Below are 24,397 nucleotides of genomic sequence, written 5' to 3'. Positions count from 1 at the left end.
AAGATGAGAATAGCATCTCACTCCTAATTGTTTTATGTGAAGGTGTACATTAAAACGTGTGTTTTAAATTCATTTTATACTTAGTTAGGACTGGATCAACAGTTTAAAGTTGGGTACAAACCACCGTGCAATGTGCCTTTGCTTACAAGGTGATAACATTAGACATTATACTATAGAGGAGACTCAAAAGTGTATATCAAATGAGTGTCAAATACAGGTACAGAAATAACTTAAAATACTCAATATTTGCCACAACCAAACCAATTCCCAACCAAACTAAATATTTCATGCAACCTAACATAATGTAATACAAATACACAGAGAAAAATAACATATATTGCACCGCATTAATGAGAAACTAATATTTTGCATATTACAATACAGTTTTACTCAAACAAATAATAATTTGGGAAAAACACAATTAATGCATGTGTACTGTTTACTGCTTAATTTCTTTTCACTGATCATGAACTAAGATATGTCTTGAACTCCACTGTTCAATTTTTTGTGTTTTTGAAAGATGTAGCAAAATTACATTTACCAGTTACTCTTGTATTTGCAACACAATACATCATGGGGTTAATTCTTATAATGATTCCAGGTATAAAAATATATCAGGAAGGCATCTTTGACCTTCTAGTTATTGTAGCATACTTTGAAGGCAATGTACAGAATATGTTTGTGGACCATCTTTCACTTCACAATAATGCATCACAAATTACAGTTCACACTAGCCTAAAGATAAAAATTCATAATATATTTACATAGCTAACTAATGCATGAAATCCTTTATGATTAGGACCAATTATTAAAGCTTTTCCATTCATTTTATTCTTCACAATAATGCATCACAAATTACAGTTCACACTAGCCTAAAGATAAAAATTCATAATATATTTACATAGCTAACTAATGCATGAAATCCTTTATGATTAGGACCAATTATTAAAGCTTTTCCATTCATTTTATTCTTTGGTACGGAATGCACAAGAATGCAAAAAGCATTCTAAATTAATGTTGTCATCTACAGAATAAATGAAACATTTTTTTCCCTAAATTATTTTTTTCCTGTACTTACTTATTTAATTTCATTTGAAAATGAAACTAAATTATGAGGAAAAAGTACTGAGTTTCATTCAAATATAAATTCGATTGAAACAGATGCAGTTTCAATTATATACCTGACAAATATTAATAACATGTAATTTCAGAATGGAAAGAAGTTTATGTTTACTAATTTTCATTTAATTAATTACCAGTAGTAAACTGCAGTGAGTATCTAACAGTACTATGTTACTTCTTCTTTGTGGTATATTTTATCTCTTTTACAGGTAGAGGAGGGTGGGAACAATTCAATTGTAACAGCGGGTTAGTTGTAACAGTGCCTCCCCCCACATTTATGCTGTCAGCTGCAGGAACAAGTTTCTCACAGTGCATGCACCGTTGCAGGCGTGTGTTTGCATGACAGTTAGAACAGCCAGTGGATGCAGCTGGAAAGGTGTGGAAATAAAAATAGATTTTTCTGCATGGTGAGTAATATTTTGAAATCTTCATTCTTTTATTCTTAGATCGAAATGCGTAAGGGGAATGAGAAACAAAAGATATGTAACAAAGCGTGGGTGTATCAGGTATAAAACAGATAAATGTGGCACTCAGGAAGTGCAGCGTTGTTCCTGAAACTTTGATATTAGTCAATATGGATGGTGTGGGGCTAGTTGTAACATAATGGGTGGGGTTAAATATAACAGTGTTAAAACTTGCCCTATTTATTGATACACGTTGTTGCATGATAGAAAATTAAACAAAGCAGTGAGTTAAAGGTGAAACTAACTTGATTTATTCTCCTTTTCATGTATATTATATATATATATCAGGCTATATTTTTCATTTTTGAATTTCCACATTACTATATACAGTTCATTATGATATTTAAAACTAAGCAGTGAGTTAAAGGTGAAACTAATTTGCTTGCGAACAGTTATAATCATTTTTATGTTATCATTGTTCCTGATCACTGAACAAAGTTTAATTTTATTTTTTCATTATGTTTACTGTTCTTATTTAGATGATAACTGTTTGCTAAACTGAGGTTTATATCATATAACGAAAACATAAAGACACATTTATCTTATACTTGCCTTCATATCAAACTCTGTAGCGTATTTACGTTTGTATATGTTTAACTTTTGTGTATCTTGTTATAAGTAAAAAATGGATCATATTCTATGTCTTTGTTACATTTTACCCCATTGTCTGTTACAACATACCCCACCCATGGGGCAAAATGTGATGTTTGCATTGTCCTTTTCAAACACATATTTTAAATATTTATAGAGAAGCAGTGACCTCGTATCTTTGCCAAACGTTAAAGGTAGGTGGTAAGATCCAGGGATGTAACACTCATCTCCTATGATCACTTTTGTGAAAAATGTTACAATTGTCCCCACCCTCCCCTACCTTAAGACCTTATCTTAAGGAAATGACAAATGTAATCTAACTTATTAAGCTTATTATAATTCTTTAATCCTTAGAGAAATTGGGGACATTGAACTGATGTTACCAGACATGAGAAGTCAGTTCTAGCATCAGATTGGGACTGAAATTCAACTTCTACTTTAGTGAAATGGTCTCAGAATATTTATGATCTAGGAATTACAGTACAGGATACAAGCACTAATTTCCAGACTATGGGTACTAAAATAAACAGGGGAGATTGAGGTGAGTTTACAAAGTTTATTGTTTTCCTATCAGAAAAAGTTGCAACATTATAGATTACCACACACATAAGTTATCTTAATGGCCCACACACAACTAAGAAGCTGATCATCTTATTCAGAGAGCATGTGTGACAAATAACATCATTTCATGATTGGTACATATATTTTCTCAACTGCATATTTTTCTTGTATATATTATAAGAAACCAGACGCATACTTTATGGTAACTCTATAGAAAATACTATGGTATGATGCATAGTTACCAGCTTTTGCTACTTTGTTAAAATTCATTTAGCAGCTTTATGCTCAGCAATTTAAATATGTAATTCATATTTGGGAAATGAGAGATGCGGTAGTAAATAAATGCAGAGAACCTTTAGCACTCAAGTTCCAACAAGGACATCGCAGTGGCCACCGATATTAATAGAACTATGAAAAACAGCTTTGTGGAAAAAGTGAGTACTAAGGTTCTCTATATGGTGACTGGGCTGAGTTGACAAGTGCTGAAATATAATCTTCTTTAATTGTATTAAGGTAAATGCCCCAGTGCTCGACCATGTACCAGTAATCGACCAGTCATTTTTAAAAGTCAAGAAATAAGGCAATGTTCAAGCCTAGCAACACGAGAAAATATTTGGCAACACCGTAAAAATTCCGACTTCTGTCGTGTGAACAATAGCTGGTTGAACAACGAGAGTGTCATCTGTTATCTAGATAACATTGCTGGTAGCGGAAATTTTGACTTGTTCTCTCAGTTTCCTTGTTAATTTTTTTAGAGGTAAGTGTGACTTATTTGACAGTTAATTCTTTATCTTTCTGTTTTTTTTTTTGTTTTCACCATTACTTCAATATAATGTGCTTGTATATGTGTTAATATTTGTGAGAGTTTAAAATTGAAGACTTTGACTAATGAGTTTCTTAACCCTATGTTGAACATTGGGACACACATATTGTGAGTGCTCCAAAGTTTGAAACCCATGTCGAATACAGGACATGCTAAATAAAACTAGTGCACATTAGTAATGACCAGTATATGGAGTGAAAATGAGTCTGGTCTAAAATTCAGCTTCCTATGACACTCGGATCTAGTGAACCACCTTCTGTAGTGCATTGCCTGTCGAAGATTGGTGAATGCATTTAGATGTTGTTTATTGACTACACATTAAAAACTGAGTTTACAGAAAATGAGAAAACGATCCTTTGCTAAATTTTAATGAAATTGGAATGTATTGTGGAAGCTAACTTTTATTTCGATATTTCGACCATGAGTGCACAGCAGCAATTAACGTGCCATTTTTTTTGAAAACTACCCATGATATCTCAGTTCAGTCTTTCTTTATCTTGTGTATAGCCTACATATGAAGGTATGGCATACTCGAATAACAAAACAATATATCCATTTTTACTATAATTAACAAGTGCCGTTTGAGAAAGCACTTTGTTTCTCTTTTGTTCTTGTGGGATAAAATGAAGATAAATGGCTTTAACTGCTCAACCATTGCATATTTTTGAAAAATTTAAATTCTAAATGTAAGAATGAGTAGACAGCAACATTTTAAGTAAGATTCGACAATTAAGGGTCCAGGGAGGAAGTGGAGGCAAATGGCCGAAATTTGAAATTTTCCATAATTATGCAAAATTTCTGAACGCCGAAATTTCCATTTTTTTCCTAAAGTTGGGGCACGAGCATTACATATCCTCATATGGACAATGTCATGCTTTCCTCCAAATTTGGTCCATCCAGCGTCCATAGGGCCAATGCTAGAACAGAAATTCTGGACATTGTCTCAAACACTGCTGCTTTATATAATGTTATTTTTTACTCAAGAAGTATTACGATTTCAACGAAACTATTCGCAGTTGTAGAAATGTACCATTGCTACATACTACATTTTTTTCACTCACTTCGGTCTATGTGGTCTATTTTTCTCTTCTTCTTCTTCTTCTTCTTAGTTTACCACTAATTATTGGGAGGAACAATGTATAAATTTTACATCTAACAAAGTTTTTTAATCAACATCTTGTTTGTAATAATTTGAAATTAGATAAGGACTACAGGATATTCTATGACATCTTTATTTGTGAGGTTTTTTGTTATTTTTTGGGTGATTTCAATACTTTTGTTTGTCTGTGAATAGTATTATGTTATTCGTACTGGAAGGATGAGTAAAGTGTTATAATTTTATCAAGTTATTGTAGATAGAATAATGATTCCGAACATATATTTATTTTAGTTGTGCAGATGTGGTGTTTGCAGATTTTTTAGGTTATTTTTATTGATGGTGTCATTCACTAAACTGACATACATCGATAATTGGGTTCCCTAAACTGACATAGTCAATAATTTGGTTCCCTAAAGCGACATACTGTTTAGTCATACCTGTAACATTGAATTAAGTGATCTAGCAAGAGCAAATTTTGAGAAAATTATTTCATCTCCACCACACTCGATCCACAAGCTGCAGCCCTTTGAAAAAGCTTAAAGTTTTATTAAGTTGAAGAAATCAGGTAATGGCTAAGGTCATATATATTAGCAGAACTGTTGGGCAACTAATTAACTAATTCTCCAGCCTTCTTAAATCTGAAGATTTATGTCTGCAGCAACACAAGTCTTCCATCTGTCCCTATCCTGGGAAAGATCAATTCAATCTTTTCCATCCCTACCAATTTCCTTTAGGTTCATCTCAAATTTATCCCTCTATCTTTGTCTTGGCTTTCCTACAGGTTTCCCAACAAGAATCCTGTAAACTCTTCTTTCCTCTCTCTTTTCTGCCACATGGCTTGCCCATCTAAATCTTCTTGATTTAATTATTCTAATAATATCTGGACATGAATACACATTAATGTTTATCTTTTAATGTAATGGACCAAGTTTCACATCCACGTAATACTACAGGCCAAATTACTGTTTTGTATATTTTATCATTGTGTTTCTTAGATATTATACGAGAAGATAAGCATTTATGAAGAGAAAAGTAACATGCATTTCCTGAATTAAGTCTGCTTTTTATTTCCTCTTTAATATCATTTTCATTTGTTAGTACTTACTCCTAAGTACTTGAATTTGGAAACTGATTCAAATGAGTTGGACAAAGCCTATTTGAAATGCCAAACAGGGGAAATTGCAGTACATGGATTTCATGAACTGGTATGTATCCATTAAACAGGAATATGTTTATTGATGCCAACTTCATTGCGGTTGGAACAAACAAAAAGTGTATCTGCAGCCCCAATAAGTTCTATCCAGCTTGAGCCAAGACCATCTACCTACTATGACACCAGTCCTTTTGAAATCACTCCCATTCCCATAACCAGAAATAAGAGCTCCACCAGAGGTCACAAACCAACAAAATCAGTTATCATAGCAGCATCACCTATACAGTTATAGCTGAATCAATGAAAAAAAAAAGAAAAAAGGGAAGAGTCAAATGCTTGCTGTGTTGCACAGTGGCATGGCCAAGGAGGGCGTGGTGGGGCCATAACCCCCTCCCCCTTTTGGCCTGCAGTATTCCTAAAAAAATTAAGGACAGGAAAAGTTGGCAAAGTGAGAACTGTCTACCAAAAAGAGTAAACATAACAACCTTCTTTCTAAAATCCTGGGCATAGCACTGGTGTTGCAGTTCATTGTTCTAAGGTTGATAAAGGTGCAATGAAGAGAAGACAACTGAACTTTATGAGTGCTAAGAGTAGTTCGTCTGAAGATTCTGATGACCTAATTTAAGTGACAAGCCTTTGACAAAGTCTGTTGTGGCAGATGAAGATGACCTAGATGCTGAAAGAATGTTTTTGTGAAGGACCTTGTTCTGAAGATGGCAGTGGTGAAGAATGGATAATGTGTATCACATGAAATCTTTGGGCTCATGCTCAATGTGTAGGTGTGAAACATGACCTGTGATTTCTGTAAATGGCTGTATTTGTGTTGTCATTGAGGACTAAATAGTCCAATGAAATTAAATTTTCTTTCAAGCTGATTAAAAGAATTGCTTTATTCTGTAATAGAAATAATCAGAATATTACAGTGCCTTTTTTGGTTGAGTCACCCACAGAATGGCCGCTAGCTTGCCAGGAAGTAAGATCACATCTGCAAGCATTTAGACCCACAGCTGTACACTGACTTGCCACTGGATGCATCAGTGCTTCATTTAGGCTTACAATATTTTTTGGGTCCAACCCAGGACATATTCAACTCGTTACTGCTGAATTTCAGTTAAAGCCTTAACATTTCATTGGAACATTAAACTATAAATTGTACAAGAAAAAATATTAACATTATTTTCTAAAGTCGATCAATTAATTTTCAAATGTTCAATTGAATAATACATTTTCTGATGTTTAGGAAGTCTCTCTGTTCTAGGTAGCATTATCTGTTAATTGACTCAGTTGTACTCGTACTTTTCACTAGACATGACTTTTTTCAGAAATGGCTTGTTTGTTTAAATAACATCATAAAATTCACAACATGAAAGTTCTGAATTAATTTGAACATTCAGCAGATGTTTAACAGTAGATACTAGAAGTCTAAGACTTTCTGCAGACCAAATATTCCCCATAATTGAAAATACTCTTCCAACTGGAGCAGATGTTCCAGGTATAAACATAGCAAACTCAACCATTTTAGAAATGTTGGTACATGAAATATCAGTCTTTTGAAACACCTTAAAAATTGCTTGCCACTTCTCTTCAATAGCATCTGGTACTTTTTCAGAACTTGAACCACAACCTACCTTTTGGTTTTGAATTACCTTGTTCAACAATGTACGTTAATCAAATAGGTCATCAATATTTACAGCATCTTTTACAATTGTATTAATGGGCCTCCCCCATGGCGCAGTGGTAGCGTCATTACCTTGTAATCGAGGGGTCCCGGGTTCGATACCCGGTGGAGGCAAAAGTGGTTCGGATCCCACTTTAAACTGTAGGTCCAGTCCCGATTAGCCTTACTGTGCATAAAGTGGACTTAAAACACTAACTCAAACCTAACAATTGTATTAATAACTTGTGCACTCTCTTGTAAATCAGAAAAGGTAAAATGGATCCTTATAATCGATTGATCCTTGCCGGTCATAAATTTTGGTTGTGAATATTCTATACCAGTAGCTATTTTCATGTTGAGATTCTCAAAACCCTGGACATTTTGAAATCCCGGACATCACCCTGGACAGCACTAAAAAACCAGGACTGTCCGGGCTAATCCTGAACATATGGTAAGCCTAGCTTCATTATCCAGAAAGCTGGTGTCCAGTTTGCACATGCTTGTGAAGTGCTAAGGTGTTAACAAGTGTTTTAGATTGTTCTGTTTTAGTTTATGTATAACTGGTGCTTTTCTGCAGTCTAATAATGCCACGATGTCCGTACAATTTGAAACAACACATTTTTGTGCAAGACTCTTAGGTCATTACGAATTCTTTAAGGGAAGTTAAAATACTTTTTGCAGCAGAATTCCCAGATGTTCCTGTTTCACACAGAGACACTGTTCAGATACTTGTGAACAAATTTAGATAATCAGGATCTGTTCTTGATAAGTGAAGTGAAGGGTGAAACAGCGTGTACTTACTGAGACAAAACTAGACAACATTGGAGCACAATCGGAACATATTCCTCAAAAACCCTTTTGCCTTGCACAAGAAACAGACATTTCATGATGAGCTATCAAGCTTTTAAACCTCAAGCCATACATTAGAAGAATTTAAAGAAACTATCAGGAGGGAAATTGAAGCAATTTTGGAAGAGGAACTGATACGTGTTAGTGAAAATTTCCTTTAAAAATGCCGTAAATGTGTGGATGCAGGAGGACATCATTTCCAACACCTCGTGTGACAAGGTACATGCTCATTTCAATTGTAACTGTCAATGTATGTGTACGAGCTTCTTTCATTACATAGCTAGTGGCTCCAGTTATGCAGATATTGCATCCTGTTTGCCAGCAGACATGATCTTAGTTTTTGCCATGCTAGCCGCCATTCTGAGGGCGACTCAACCAAAAAAGGCACTGTATTACATACACTTGTTTATGTTGCTTTGTAATTTAGTTCGTTATTTAAAAAGGTATGCCCATTTAAGAACCCATTTTCTAAGATGGCATAGTTGTACCTTTTGAAAAAAAATAATTGTGAAGCAAAATGTTCTTGTAATAGGCATTGTTACACAGCTTACACTTGGGCATGTAACTGATGCATATATTGTTGTATTCCACTTTGAAAAATTCCTCCTCTACTCTGAGTTAAGGTTAAAAGACAAAATGGTATGTTGGTTTTGGTGACTTTATATTGTTTTTCTTGAAATGATGGAAAAGCTTTAACAATTTGTCATTTCTCACCTTTAATTCACTTTCGTAGTTATTATTTTCTCTAGATCAGCTCTTATACGCGTAATATAATCTAATCACTCATTACTTCTGTAGGATTTAAGCCTATCTTCATGTATGTGCTTACCAGAGTAAAAGCTAACCAAATCTGCATACATAAATTATCAATTATTACCCTGAATTAGAAGAACAATGCAGCACTATAAATTTCATCCAAACAAAATAATTAAATATTCAGTGAAAATTAGGACATTTCTACATGCTTATCTCATATTGATATCCACTAGTCACTATTCAAACAATTTATACTATTTTATATTTCTTACTATTTAACCTATTCCTGTGTGTTGTTATGCATTCCAATAATATATACTTATATTGAACACATCAACTAATTTCTTCCAGGTTCCTTCTTGATCATTGGCCAGCTGATTTAACTTTGTAGTTACTTTCATTGCTATTTCCTGAACATACAATGTAGCACTTTCTTCTGACTTTAGCAACAAATCTGTAACTAAACAAATCTGTAGTACATTTATAATTTTAAGATGCATAACATACTATTTACGTTTCCTAATATTTAATTTAATATTTTTTATAACAAATCATGTTTGAAATATTTATAACATGATCTTATGGTAGAGTAAGCATAAGAAAATCAGTAAAGAACTTATAAATTACTATGTTGATTCCACAGCCTTGAGATACAATAACATTACATTAATTTAACTGTCAATTAATTTATAAAGTTGACCCAACATAAGGAAAACATTCAACTGAAATGTTTCCAACTTCGAATGGAAAATGAGGCAAGAACTAGTTTAAGTAAACTTTATGCAAATTAAATTAGAAACAAAATACAAGCCACAGAAATATATTAAAGTAAAAATCACATTAATTTACAATAAATTTAAATAGTATGCAGAAATCTTAGGTAGCTGGGAAGAAGACATTATATTACATTAGATTAATAAAATAAATATTATAAAGCATTGTGTGCATTATAAATTAACAGAAAACACATATAACACACAATTTACATCCTTATTGTTGGTTGGCTGCATGGACCTGAAAACATAGGAATAAAATATTCATCAAGATCTAAAAATGCATACCTTATATCATAAAATCTGTATGTAATGTTTATCCTGTGAAGAATAAATGAATATAATCTTCATTCATAGTATCCACTCATTATAAATGCTAATTATGGTTTGTCACTTGCAAGTACAATTATGTATCAGGAAATTAATTTTCCAATTAATCCATTAACAGTGTATTAACTTCAAATTATCTGTGTCAAAATCTAGATTATCACCTCCATTAATTAAAGGATATCAATGTAATGCCATCTGTAGAATATCCTGAAACTAATAAGCATTATTTTAATACACTTAGCCATAACTATACTATCCTAATTTCAGATTGGTGATTCTTCTTTAGTAACATTATAAAAGTTAAAAGGAATTGCAAATACAATAGCCTTAGATATAAACATAAAACTCTCACTTGAAAACAAAGCAGGTACAAATTGAAGAATTTGATCATCTCTGAAAATTATAATTAATGTCACTCAATTTGTTAATTGATTTACCTCTTAACAAAAGTTTTACAAACTTCTTTTGGCTAAGTTTTCCTGTTGAAAAATATCATATCCCTATTTGTAAGACATGTATTAAATTATTGGAATATCACGGTAATGTAAAATTACAGATGTGTAGTTCATAAAAAAATAAGAAGTATACATCTAACCACAAAAACACTGTAAATGTTTAAAAACTTTCTACAGGTTCCTGTGCTTTCTCCAAATATTGCCAAGCTGAAAATATGTGAATTTCAAGAAAGCTAGAGAGCTTCTAAAACGTTTTCTAAACTACAAAAGAAATATCAGTATGTCTAATTGGACATGTAGAGAACACAACAAAGAAACAGCAAAATTAAGCTATATCACAAATATAAATTGCACCTACTTGTTTCAAGTTTCATGCACATACAATTTTGACTTTCATCAAAATATGGCAATAGAGAAGAGAGAATTTTGAAATACAAACTTTATGTAAGAGAAACAAGTTTTAAAATGTGAGGTATGACACATTTTTGTATTGTAGATAACTATACTTTCTAACTAGAAACATTACTTACTTTTATATAAGAAGAGAATAAAATTAATAATGTTAAACTTTTAAGCTTGTGGCTACTACAGAAAAATATGGAACGTTTTCTATAAATATCTATTATAACTGTTGTTTCTCATAAGTGTCACATAATTACTTAACTTAACTATACAGGCAGATAGTATTTCTTCAGCATTCATATTTTTTTATTTTTTTTAATGGAACATACCCACATGTATGAAAATAAGTCATTCATTTAGCAAAGCTGGAGAATAAATTCTGAAAAACATCAATTGTTAGTAAACAAGTGTAAAATATGAAAGACTAAAAGAAAAAAAGTAAAACTAAATGCAACATCTTGAAATGTTAGTACTTGTTTCTGGATTAACTATGTCCTCAATTCACAGGAATGGAAGCAGCATGAAACTTGTGGTAAATATGTTGAATCTTATATATATTTGCAGAACTCTTCACCTGATTTCCAGTCACAATAGACGTTCAGTTTTTCCAAATCCTGGATATTTTATAACAATCCAAACTCAGTATTTTATACCATGTTTATGAGTACTTCTCAAAGATTTTGAAAGAAACAAAGTACACACACCCATATATAGCATTAGAGAAGAGAAAACAGACCTTCATTCTAATTTTGTGATTTTATTCTTGCTTGATGTGCAAAGCATATTCAGCATAATATGAGATAAATTATTCTACCTCAAAAATATCATAAGTTGGCAGAATTATTAGTATCTATCACAGAATAGCCATTAACAGATTTATTAATTTTGTTTTAAAGTTTTTAACTTTTAATACTTTAAGTATTTCAGAAGTAATTTGCTCAGTTTGTTTATTTTTATGGATTCTGCCTTTGAAAGTTATTGTTAGAACCATTGAAAGCCATCAAGCAAATATCAAGAGAAATGGCACCTGAGTGAAGTAATAACACTTAGTTTCCTTGAAAAACACTTTGTTTAAATGAAAAATGCTGTTGATCTTTAGCATGCTAGTAAGCTAGTTATTATTTTTGAAGTAACAAAATTATAAAAGAAATATATGAATTGTGTTTTGATGTATGATAACTGCATATTCCTTGATTTGCTCATATCAACACCATTTTAATTAAATAACTTGAACATGAAAGTGTGTTTTGTAGGTGACCGACTGAAATACCTAAAAATTTTAATTTTTCATAAACAAGAATTAAAAGAGACATTGCCAAAAATTGAAATATGAAATGTTTTAGTGTAATGTTATATGGTGAGTTAAGTGCTGACATCAAAAAGGGTTTCTAAATACTAATAGAATAACTAAGTTTATTGTGTGATTATGTAGCAACATATTTCCTGCAATTTTCTTTGGTGTAAAAAAATATGAAATTTCTTCTTATATTTACTAAAATAATGCAGATATGAAACACATATTACCGATCTAATCCTAAGGAGTAGAGAGATCAGGGACAAAGGTAATTTTATTAAAGACAATAACAACAGATTTAAAGACAAGTAATCAATTGCAAAACATCAATAATGACATACAATTGTTGCAGGCTACTCTTGAAGATTATGTCTGCCACTTTTGCAGTTGTTTGCACATATTTCAAGTATATCTTGTTTACTTTGAAGGCCATTTCTGTAATGTATTACTTTTGTATTTGCACCGAAGAAAATCTTACATAAGTATCTTAACTACTATGAAGTCAGTAACCGAGAATCATGGAATATAATTTCTTGGTCATTGCCTTTTGTATGAATATATGTATATTTTTTATTTTATTATCATAACGATGTAATGCTTGAAAATTTTGTCTCGCTCATTGTGAATTGGAATTCAGGTGTAGAGTTCGGTATCTCCAGCCAGAAAAAAATGAACGAAGGCTTCCATGATGCAGGGCAGGCAGTGTGGGGGGATGAACACAGCTACACACCATTGAAGAGTCCTCTGCAAGAGAGGGTAAAATGAATTTTTTTATGCAGAACTTAACTTGAAAAGGTAATCTGCCTTTTAGAAATTCATTAAATGATCATATAAAACATTCTTCAAGGAGTGTGGAAGACAAATAGAATCAAAAACTATGCATAAACAGCTGGTAGACCATGAATACTAAAATTACTCTGACTTGTTTCTTTTTAAAGTCTACGTTATGAGCATACAATTAAATCCCTTTCTGCACAAGACTCTTCAAATTTATATATTTGTTTTGAATGAATTTTTATTACATTAGTTACAAAACTATATCTTTTAAAATGTCAAATAACAGTTTCACAGCCTATGAAAAGTCTTTAAAAAGTAATATAAAGTGATAGTTCAGAAACAGTTCAGTCTAGTGAAAGAATGTCACTGGAACTTGAGCACTTGGAACAAAATGATCAGTCTGTAAGACACTGTATTTGGCTATGTTATTCCTGAGATCTGGTTCAAGTCCTACAGATTCTCCATTCTTCCAAAGATGGTGTTGTTATTTACTGTAGTTCAAAAAATTCAAATTCATAGTACAAATAACACCAGAAATTTTCATGTAAATGTCTCATATTCTTCATCATTATTTTAATTAATTTAAATTTCACTTTTAGTAGATTCATGCAATAATGCATTTCTGCATGCAATATATGTCCATATGCAATTTGTTTCTCATTCAAATCCTTCCTTACTCCTTTGTTGTTCATAAACATTCTCAAAATGCATTAATTGGTTTCTTGATATTACATGAAGATAAGTCACTGTCTTTCTTGCTTCATTTCTTCATATAGAATTTGTGATAACAATGTATTGCAACTTAAGTTTTCTGCAAACAATTATTTCCTTAGATGTTTCCATCCATGTAACTTGTCCAATATTCTTAACATTTTTCTTGAACTTCATAACTTTCGTCTATAATATCCAGTCACTTAAGTATCCATGATAAATTCTTAAATCACAAGTTATATTGTTTAAAAGATAAAATTGTCTTTCATGTGGTATGCTCTCTGAATAAGGCAATTTTAATTTTAATTGTGCTTGCTTGCTTGATTTGGTGTTTTAAGTCCACTATATGGCTAATCAGAAATGGACCTACAGTTTATAGTGGGATCCAAACCACAATGTGCCTCCACCGGGTATCCATAATTTTAAATTTATCCATCACTTTGTTATATATTTTATAAGATGTTATGGTCATTACTTTCTTCACATGAACATTAATCACTATCAAGAAAGTTTTAATTATCATATTGCTTAATTATTGAGTCAATCAAATATTATTTATAACCCCAACTCATTTACAAAATACTTCATTTGAATAACTATTGCATCTTCTTCCTTTTCGCTGAAATGTACAATTATTTTCTGTCTTTTAATATTGTATTATTCATCATTTGCTATGGTTAAATAAATTAATATTCAGTTGTGATGTAAGCTCTTTGGTGAGATTTCTTCCTCATTCTTTAAAACACCACATGTTGAAAGTCTAGTAAACTTCCTCAAAATCTGAAAAACTTCACATTTTAGTTACAATATAGTTTTCTGAATTTTCTCTTCCATTTTGCATATTCGTATAAACTTTTGTTATTTAATTTTATTGCTTTGAAGTAGCATATATAAAATGGATCTGCTCTTTGTTGATGTTGCATGGCTGCACATATTTTCAGTTTTCTTCCCTTACAATAAAGCCATATTCATAAATAATAAAACAAATATTTTTTTAATGCTCAAGTTATTGAAGATTTTTGGCATTCTCTTTCACTATTGCTAATTTCAAATATAAATTTCAGTGTCTCTTCATCTTGGTTTGCTTTGTGAATTATGTCTTTGGAATTCAAGATTGTAAAGGTCAAAATGCAAAGACCAATCCCAAACCAAATTATCCCCTTTTGTGAGGTTGTAAAATGGAGTAATTTTACACTAACATTAGGCCAGCATGGGCTTGTTTTCTGAAGAAATGGGTTTATCCAGGAACTAATTAATTTAAGTCCAGAATATTCATAAAATACAGAAGCAAATTGGTTATCCAATTGAGCATGTATATTAATGTGCACTTAATCAAATTACTTTGGCTGAAGTTCAAAATCCATTTCCATGATTGAGTTTTTGCTGCTTCTTTCTTAACAAAGGAGACAATTGTTCAAGTCTTTCTTGCTTCAATTAACTCTCTTTTCCCACTGCACTCACTCATATACAGTTGGAACAGAGATGGAATACCATGATTCACACTTCTCCAAGCTTTATAACAAAAGTCCTTTGCAGATAAAAATTCTGTCTCTCCTAACATGTCCATATCTACTATTTAATGTATGGAGGCAAGAGTTGTATGTTAAAGTATCACTGAAATATCACAATGTACCAGTGTAGACATCTTAAGATGCTGTTCATGATCATGATATATAGTGTAGCATTAATTCTATACTTATTATTTCAATTTTCTTCACATACTACATACATGTTGAAAGCTATAGGTCTTCACAAACAATGCCAAGTATTTGAATGATAATTCCCAATCATTTTTCCTGTAACATTTTCCAAGTAATATTTTCTTATCTAGGAAATTATGCAGAAATTGCTCTTTTCAAAAAATCTTACAAATGTAGTGTAGAATTTGGTGTTTATATTTAAAACTTCCATTGTATTAGTATTTAGGAATTTTTGCCCATTTTATTTTCCATCTACATTCATGATAATGTTGCTTATTATTCATATTTTTATAGTTTTATTCATATTACTAAAATTGCACAATAATTCGACAATGAAAAACATTCAATTTATGACATTGATCCAATGTTTTTCTCTTTTCAGTATGTGTGTGTGTGTGTGTCTGTAGAAAGGAATTTTGTGTTCAGAAGTTTTCCCTTTTGAATATTTAGCTCCTTGCTTCATATATTTTAAACTTTCTGTAAACTCCAATTCAAATATGTAATTTTTCTCATTGTAATATTAATATAATTCTTCCTATTATGAAAGCTTGCATCACTATTTCATTACAATCAAAGAAACAGTTCTTTGAACATGGCAAATATGTATATATATTTTCACTCGAAGATGGAGAGAGGTATATTGCAATTTACACTGTTGATGGCTTAGTTTCGTCTCTCCACTATTGCCACATGCTTTCATTTTTGTCACTACCTCATATCACATGAAAAGTTTGAATTTTTTGTAAGTTTTTTTCTCTGAACACAGGAAAATTATTCAGTCTTCATGAAAATATTTAGACTCAACACACCACACAGTAAAAGGGCACTTTTAAATTTATAGAGTACAGAAGAAAAAAATATGTGGTACATAATATTTTCTTTCTTATCTTCCATCAATACTTTTAATATTGTCAATGTTTTTTCTAAAATGTGTTTCAATTTAAGACCTAAATATTTTGTTTTAGCTTATGCCAATTTTGTTTCTTCTGAAACATAGAATCATCCACATAAAATTTCATAATTTGACAACTTGTATTATATCAATTCAAAGGGATCACCCATTATAATGTTTCTGGGATGTGCATTCATTTTGTACCATCTTGCAAGGTCCACATTTGAATCTAATGTAAACTTCATATGTTTTGGAATTAAAAATATGCCTTGTCTAGAATTGTCATTTTATAGAGGCTACTTTAAGTTACTTGGAAAGCTAGTTTTCTTCAGTATAGAATGAAATTTAACAACATAACTATTATACTTTTATAATGAAAATTTATATTCAAAAGAGTTCATACTGAATATTAATTGCTCACATTACTTTTGATTATTTGCCTGCAAGGATACTAAATGTAATGATTGTCAATATACAGAATTAAAATTTGTTTCAATTTTCATGCCAGAATAAATTATAGTCCTCAATTTTCTTATCACATTCTAATAATCTGCAACTAAATTTCACAGTTTTGTATATTCTTGAGAGGTTTTTATTTTTCTGTAAACTGAATGAGATAAAATCTTTGTAAACTGAGTGAAACCATAATGCAACATTAATACACATATATGCATAACTCTTTTGTAGTTTCTTATTAAATAGTACGTGGGCAGATATTATGTAAAACTGAAAATTCTCTAGGATGGCTGTGTGTATGCTGGCATCGTTTCCCTAGCCCACAGACTGCACGTTTTATTTATTTTTCAGGTCTTGTATTTGAAAAGCATCAATGATGTTCACATTTATCTTCCTGGTTCCGTGTGCTGTCTCCATTTTAATTCTTCAGCGACAAGCCAGAGATACCGAACTCTCTAACACCTGAATGCTTCCAATTGCAGTGCCGCTGAAGAATTATTTATTGTATTCTTCCCACAGTGACAGTATAGAAAACTGAAATGAGTCATATCTACTTATATTAAGCGACACGGTCCAGCTTGACAAAATCATTACATGCAAACAAATGCTTTACTTTCAAGAATGAATCATTTCATGAGCATAAAATTGATAAGTATATTGTCTTTTAAATAAATTATAATTCTTTCTGAATTTTCTCGGTTACTTTCATTCTTTTGCATCATTGACGATATCCTACAGATAATAACTGTAGGCAAGAATCTGTGAGTTGTACAGGATACTGAATCCACCTTAAAAATAGCCTGTAGTGTACGGCGCTGCAGGTCGGTGAAAACCAAGCGTGGCTTCTTGGGGGCAGGTGGGTGTTCGGGTTGGTTCTGTTGCTCTTCTTTCCTCTTGCATGCTGAAACAAGAAAAGGGTTTGAATTAATATAAAATATCAGAACAAAATCGATTATATTATGAAAAAATATGTCAAGCTAATCATGCTCATTCCATTGCTAAGTAAGTCCTAATAAATAAATTCAATATGAAATAGCTTTATACAATTTTTCTCCCTCTCCCCATCAGATTACAATTTTCACCAAACAAGTTACTATTTTTAAATTATTGTTTTAGAGTACACAATGAGAATTTATCAATATAATTGTTAAATTATCTACTCACATTTAAATATACATATACACACACAAAAAACAACATTAGTCTACAGTGGCATGCATGCTACATTGAACAGATGAAACACCTAACACTTTGAAAATGATGGAAGATATTGTAATTTGTTGCTTGCTGCTTTGGTGGCCAAGTAGGTTGAATGCTTGCCTCAGAATTTCGACACTGAATTTTCTGAGTTTGAGTCCTGACCTGGAAATGGATGTTTCTTCATGATTGTCCCTTCCCCAATTCAATCTAATTATCATTCATCTTCATTTGCTACAACTAGTCTAATGAGGTAGAAAAGTAATGCAAAATAGGAAAATTCATATATATACATGTAAGTATTTTCTTATTACCTTAATTTCTTTCTCTATGTTAACTGCTATCATGATGATTGAAGATGAACCAATGGTGATTTAAAGATTTGTAGTTTTATAGCATACTATCATCCTTTTGAATCATTGATGATATGCACAGGGCCTCCCCAGTTGCATTGTGATAACATCACTGCCTTGTAATTAAGGGATTCCAGGTTCAATATGCAGTGGAGGCATGTAGTGGTTGGGATCCCACTTTAAACTGTAGGTCAAGTCACAATTAGCCTTTTTGTGCATAAAGTGGACTTAAAACAAAAACTCAAACTCAAATTATCTTGCCACATGATATTATACTTAAAAATGCCATCTATATATGTTTAAAGTAATGGCACTTCTTAGTCACTAGGTGGCATGCAAAAGTTTTAGAAGGAAAATTTTGATAAAATGAGTGAGTAAAGTGGAAAGACAGAGTTCAGTATGGCAGTGTGGTAGAGAGCAAGTGTTTATGGATTAGCATCCCAGTATAAATTCTACTATATGAGCACAAGTAGCAACTGAACAAGTGAATTAATTGATTTTGGTTTTCAGGGGCAGTTCTGTGCTTAAATATCTGTAGTGTAGCACCCAGGAATATTAATAATTCTTAGCAGAATTGTTTGCAAATAGCAACGTTACACCTTACATTCTAAGAAGCATGTCTGTTCATGTTACATGCTGAATGGAAATACATAATTTGCTTGCAATATTCGAGCACCATATTTCCCACTACATTTTTTTCAGATTAAAGTGTAGTTGAAGAAGGTATGTTGCCTAAATCTGTGGCAAGCAATTAAAATCAAGGCCACTTTCTTGAATTCTCTTGCTTGCTTATGGAAGCTACGTACGCTGGAAAAGAAAATTGTATGAAGCTTGTCTATTAGTTGCATGTACATAATTTCATATTACTGATTTCCACATGAATATACACTAATCCTGCACACATAGCTTTCACTGCAACACAATAAATGCAAATATTGCCATTAACATCATAAAAGTTTACACACATAAACCTTCTACTCTAAAATTTATATAACCAACATAATTTTAAAAATTATTCTATAATTAAAAAACTATACTTCAAGTAAGGAAAATTCGAATCACATTTCTGTTCCATACTATCAACTTACCAACCTATTTGTCTAATTGTCAATCCTTCTTATATTTTTTATACTTTGTACCCTTAACCCTCTACGACAGTTATTAATTACAATATGCCTGTTCCATTAACACATTGTGCAATGTGTAGGAGAGGCCAGGGCAAAAGGATCATTCGTAATTTCTGCTTGGTTAGTAGTACTATCATGTGGGCAATTCATGTACTACTCTGCAGTTGAGGTGAAGATTGACGGTGAGAGTTAGTTTCACTCACAATCTTTTGTTTAAAATTTACGGGGAAAAAATGATATTGCAAGACCTCTTGATGTAAGGGAAGTGATTGTTTTTCAGCACTGTATGAAGGGAATGATAACTCTGAAAAAATTAAAAATATTTAGGTGTTCGAAGCATATAATAGGACTACTGGCATATGCTTTCTTCTGCCAATTCAAGAGGCCATTTGTGTTTTCTGTGGCAACAGCAACTGGGACATAATGATCCCTGTAAGGAGCTACAGTTCTGATAGTGATAATGATAATTCAGAGTGTATTTACTGCAGTAATAAGTTCAGTTCATGGCAATTGGCAAAGGTTTGATTATGTGTCAGATATGTAAACAATGTGTAGGAGTGGATGATGACATTGACTTCATATGTAATCTCTGTAAGTAATACATGAAAATTCATGCCAAGTTCAAGGAAATTATATATATAAAATGCTATAGGGTAATTCCATGTCATATCAACAAGGTCCTCAACCTTATATTTTTTTATTCAATTGAAATTTGGCATAATGGAAGGGCCGGGCCATCTGAGGTAGGAAAATATGCAAAGTTGTAGATCCATATTGTTTGCATTTCCGAAATTACAGTGGTGCAAACTGTGCGATTTTGACCATTTTTTCAAACATCTTGAAAATAATTTAAACTACTGAAGATCAAAATAACTGGAGGAGACTTGTGTGCACAGGAGTGTCAGGAAAATGAACTTGAGAATATGGGTAAGCATGATTTCGAAATGTGAAATAAAAATGGGCACCTTTTTGTACACTTCTGTGGTAGTATAGTTCTGCATAAGGCATGTCACAAGGTAACATGGGTGTCACCAAATCACAGAACAGAATACACTGTGCAACAGCCATTTTACATCAGAGAAGCGAACATGTGTTCTTCACTAATTTAGTTATGCTGACTTAAAGTATGCAATCAGATTTTCGCATACACGTACAAGTTCAGAGATACACGTATGACGTTATATCCAGTAGGGGGAAATTTTGTCATGTTGAGTTAGCAATACTGCAGGCATTTTCATACCTATTTCATTATTTCTTTGTTTACCTTGGATACATGATGTTGTGTCAGGCTGGGTACTTTGTTCTTGTGTAAGAAAATCAGTGAATTATGGTATTTTCACTGGTATATATGTGTGTGTAATGTTTTCTGTACCAATAATACAATCAACTTCAATCAACAACGAAATGTTTTGTAGTGTCTTTTTGTGGATTCATCCAAATTCAATCTGAAGGCTGTTCTTCTGCATAATGGGAATCAGTTGCCCTTCCCTCTCACTGTAGCATTGATTGATTGATCGATTTAGTTTATTTTACTTTGGCTAATTGGCGAAGATGGGGATGAGTGATGAAATTGATGAATGGACATTCACAAATCACCAAGCCCAAGCGGGATTTGAACCTGGGACCCTTGGCATCGCAATGCGATGTGCTAACCACTCGGCCACAGGGTCCAGCTCTCTCACTGTAGGAATCAAAGAAACCTATGACTCCATGGCAACACTACTGAAAGCGATCAGCTACAAAGTCCCTACTTGCGATATCTGGAATGACCTGAAAGTTGTGGTACTACTTACTGTATTGCAAGGAGGTTATATAAGTACCATTGCTTTTTGTTTTTTTGTACCTCTGAGACAGCTGTACACAGCCAACCACTACACAAATAAAAAATGGCCAAAACAATGATCATGAGAACAATTTTCTATAAACACCCTTAGTTGCTCCTGCTAAAATAATCTTATCTCCACTTCACATCAAATGGTTTGATGAGGGTTTTTGTGAAAGTTTTGGACAAGGGTTTCAACACTTTTCTGTGCCTAAGAAAATGTTTCTGAAACAGAATGAGCCTAAAGTAAAGGAGGGGGTTGCTATAACATATATAGAAATAATCAGTCTCCTCAATGAGAAGGAAATCGTTTGCTACTCTGTTTACTGGTTTCTTGGGAAATATGAAGTAACCAAATTAGGTTCAATTGGTCAATTATTTTGTTGAAACATTCCTTGTGTTAGGGTGCAGCATGCCACTTAAGATTTACCTACTACATTCACATCTGGAATGGCAGCGTAAGTGATGAGCAGGGAGGGCATTTTTATTAGGATATAGATGAAGTGGAAAGACGATACCAGGGTAGTTGGGACACTTCGATTTTGGCAGACTACTATTACTTCCTCTACAGGGAGGCACAGAACTCATCATACGAAAATCAGTCCTGAGAAGTTTACTCCCAAATGTAACATGTATAATAATTTTTTTTCATTCCGATACATAATTCTGTTTATACTTTGCTCCATGATTTCAAATATGTTTCTTCTTCATTCTTCTTCTTGTAATGTCTTGTGATTCATTCAGAATAATATGCAGTAAAAATATTATACTTTAAGCATGAAAGCTGATGTCAGGTTGGTGTGCATCTAGTATATGGTAGTAGTAATCTTTAGACCACCCTGTGTATCTCAAAACTGTGATGTGATATGCAATTTTCGAGGCCATTTCTGAAATCAGGCCACACAAGTTAGTAAAGAACACCACATTTTGTTTCTGATGCAGGAAAGATGTTAAAATTTGTTGCACAGTGAAATCAGATAGCTGATGTGGCTATTAGATGAAAGTGGAGTTGATCACTACAGGATGTAAAAAACAAGAGAGATGCAGACATTGGGAGTGATCATCATTTGGTGGTTGCTAAATTTGAAATGAAAATTCAAGTACAGAAGAAAAGAACAGAATAAGTAAGAAAGTGGTACATGTTAGTAAGTTAAAGGACATGAAGACTCTGCATAAAACCTTTTGGATAGAACTGAGAAATCGATTCCAAGCATTGATTGATGAAGGTGAGGAAAATGAAACCACTAAAAGAAAACTGATAAAAATTGAATGTACCTTCAACAGAAGTAAGTGAAAATGTTTTGTGATTTTAAGGATAGGAGAAAAAAAAGGAATGGATGACAGAACAGACTTTGGAAAAGAACAATGAGTGAAAGAAGATTAAGGAAGCAATGAACAAATGTGGGACAGGGACCAGAAAGGCACAATTACAAGTAAAATGTGCAGGGAAGGATCGAGAAATAAAGAATAGCGTTCATTCGGATCAAAGGACTGATTGATTGATTGATTTGCTTTATTTTACTTTTCATTTTGTGCCACTTTTTAGCTAATTTGTGAAGATGGGGATGAGTGATGATATGATGAAATTGATGAATGGACACTCACAAACATCCATGCCCAGGCTGGGATTCGAACCCAGGACCCCTGGCATCGTAGCACAATGTGCTAACCACTCTGCCACAGGGGCTGGCTCGGATCAAAGGAATTGGATAGATAACCTATTTTAACAGGGAGAGGGAGCAGCAAAGAAGGGAAATCTTAAAGAACTGTACAACATTACTACAGTTTTATCAAGGAAACAGATACAGAGGAATTGACCAGTGAGGTGTAAAGATGGCATCCTCCTTGTAAACAGTGAAGAACAACTGAAATATTGGCAAGAACATTTATCTGTGACCCTTAACCACTTTGAGCATGTTCAGACAGAGCAAGCAGGTAAGGAATGAGAAGATGATGAAGTTGAGTCTAATCTTAAAATGAGGACACATGTCTCAACAATTGGAGAAATCAAACAAGCATGGAAAGAGATGTAAAATGGAAAAGCAGCAGATGTTGACAACATTCCACCAGAAGTGATGAAAATTGACATGGTAACCACAGCAAATATGTTGCAGCCCTTATTTGAAAAAGTATGGAATGAAGATGAAGTGCCTAAAGATTGAAGATGTGGTATATTAGTGAAGCTATCAAAAAAGAGGGGTACATCAAACTTTTCTCCATTCCAAGTAAGGTCTTGACTAGTCTCATACAAAACACAATTAGAGATCGTGCCAAAATGAGATTTCGAAGAGAATACAGGGTTTCATTCAAATTGTTATTGTATTGATCAAATCAATACTTTACAAAATGATTTGGAGGAATATAGAGAACATTCATCTTGTCTCTGTACAGTTCTTGTTGATTTTTTAAAAGCATCTGACTCGGTCAATGAAGGAGCCATGTGAAAAGAAGGGAAAAGTTATCCTTGATCTTATTTGAGAGAATCATAATTACGTACATGCACAAAATAATACACAAAGGCCATGTATCTGAGTTAATAGCTGTGCAGTATGGAGTGCAGCAACCTACCATGTTCCCGATTTTGATTGATGCAATAATATGGAGTGGGATATAAGAAATGAGATGTGGTGTCCAGTGGCTGTGAATAACAGTTTAGAAGAACTTGATTATGCAGACAATTAAGGTTTTCAAACTGACGCACATGGTGATATGCAAAGAAAATTGGAAGATTTGATAGAGAAAGCAAACAGGACTCAATGTGCTGAGGATCAATACCATAAAAACTGATAACCTCTTCATCAATACAAAACTGGTCAAAGATGTGGAAAGCTTCATGTACCTAGGTAGTGTGGTTGCTACAGATGTAGGGACTGCACAGAATGTTTTGAGGCACATTCAAAAAGCACCTCGTACTTTTGTGAGGTTCTATATAGTATGGAAAAATCATAAAATATCTATGAAGACCAAACTTCACGTTTAGTAACAAACAATATCACCTCTAAACTACAGATCTGCATTACTTACTGCTTGGGA

At 32.8% G+C, this 24,397-nt stretch overlaps 1 protein-coding gene across 3 annotated transcripts in view; it reads right to left on the bottom strand.

Moving 5' to 3' along the window:
* The window catches only part of onecut (homeobox protein onecut), a 387,872-nt gene that overhangs the window by 23,683 nt on the left and 339,792 nt on the right, over nucleotides 1–24,397 (bottom strand). For all 3 annotated transcript variants that reach the window (XM_083117475.1, XM_083117476.1, XM_083117477.1), the window contains exon 3: nucleotides 17,654–17,766. In XM_083117475.1, the coding sequence (XP_082973601.1) occupies nucleotides 17,654–17,766 (113 nt within the window). The remainder of the gene's footprint in view (nucleotides 1–17,653; nucleotides 17,767–24,397) is intronic.

The sequence above is a fragment of the Lepisma saccharinum genome, chromosome 2, assembly GCF_977018435.1.
Source record: "Lepisma saccharinum chromosome 2, izLepSacc3.1, whole genome shotgun sequence".
Taxonomy (NCBI): Eukaryota; Metazoa; Arthropoda; class Insecta; order Zygentoma; family Lepismatidae; genus Lepisma; species Lepisma saccharinum.
The sequence above is the reverse complement of the archived record's forward strand: the minus strand, read 5'-3'. Positions and strand labels throughout refer to the sequence as shown.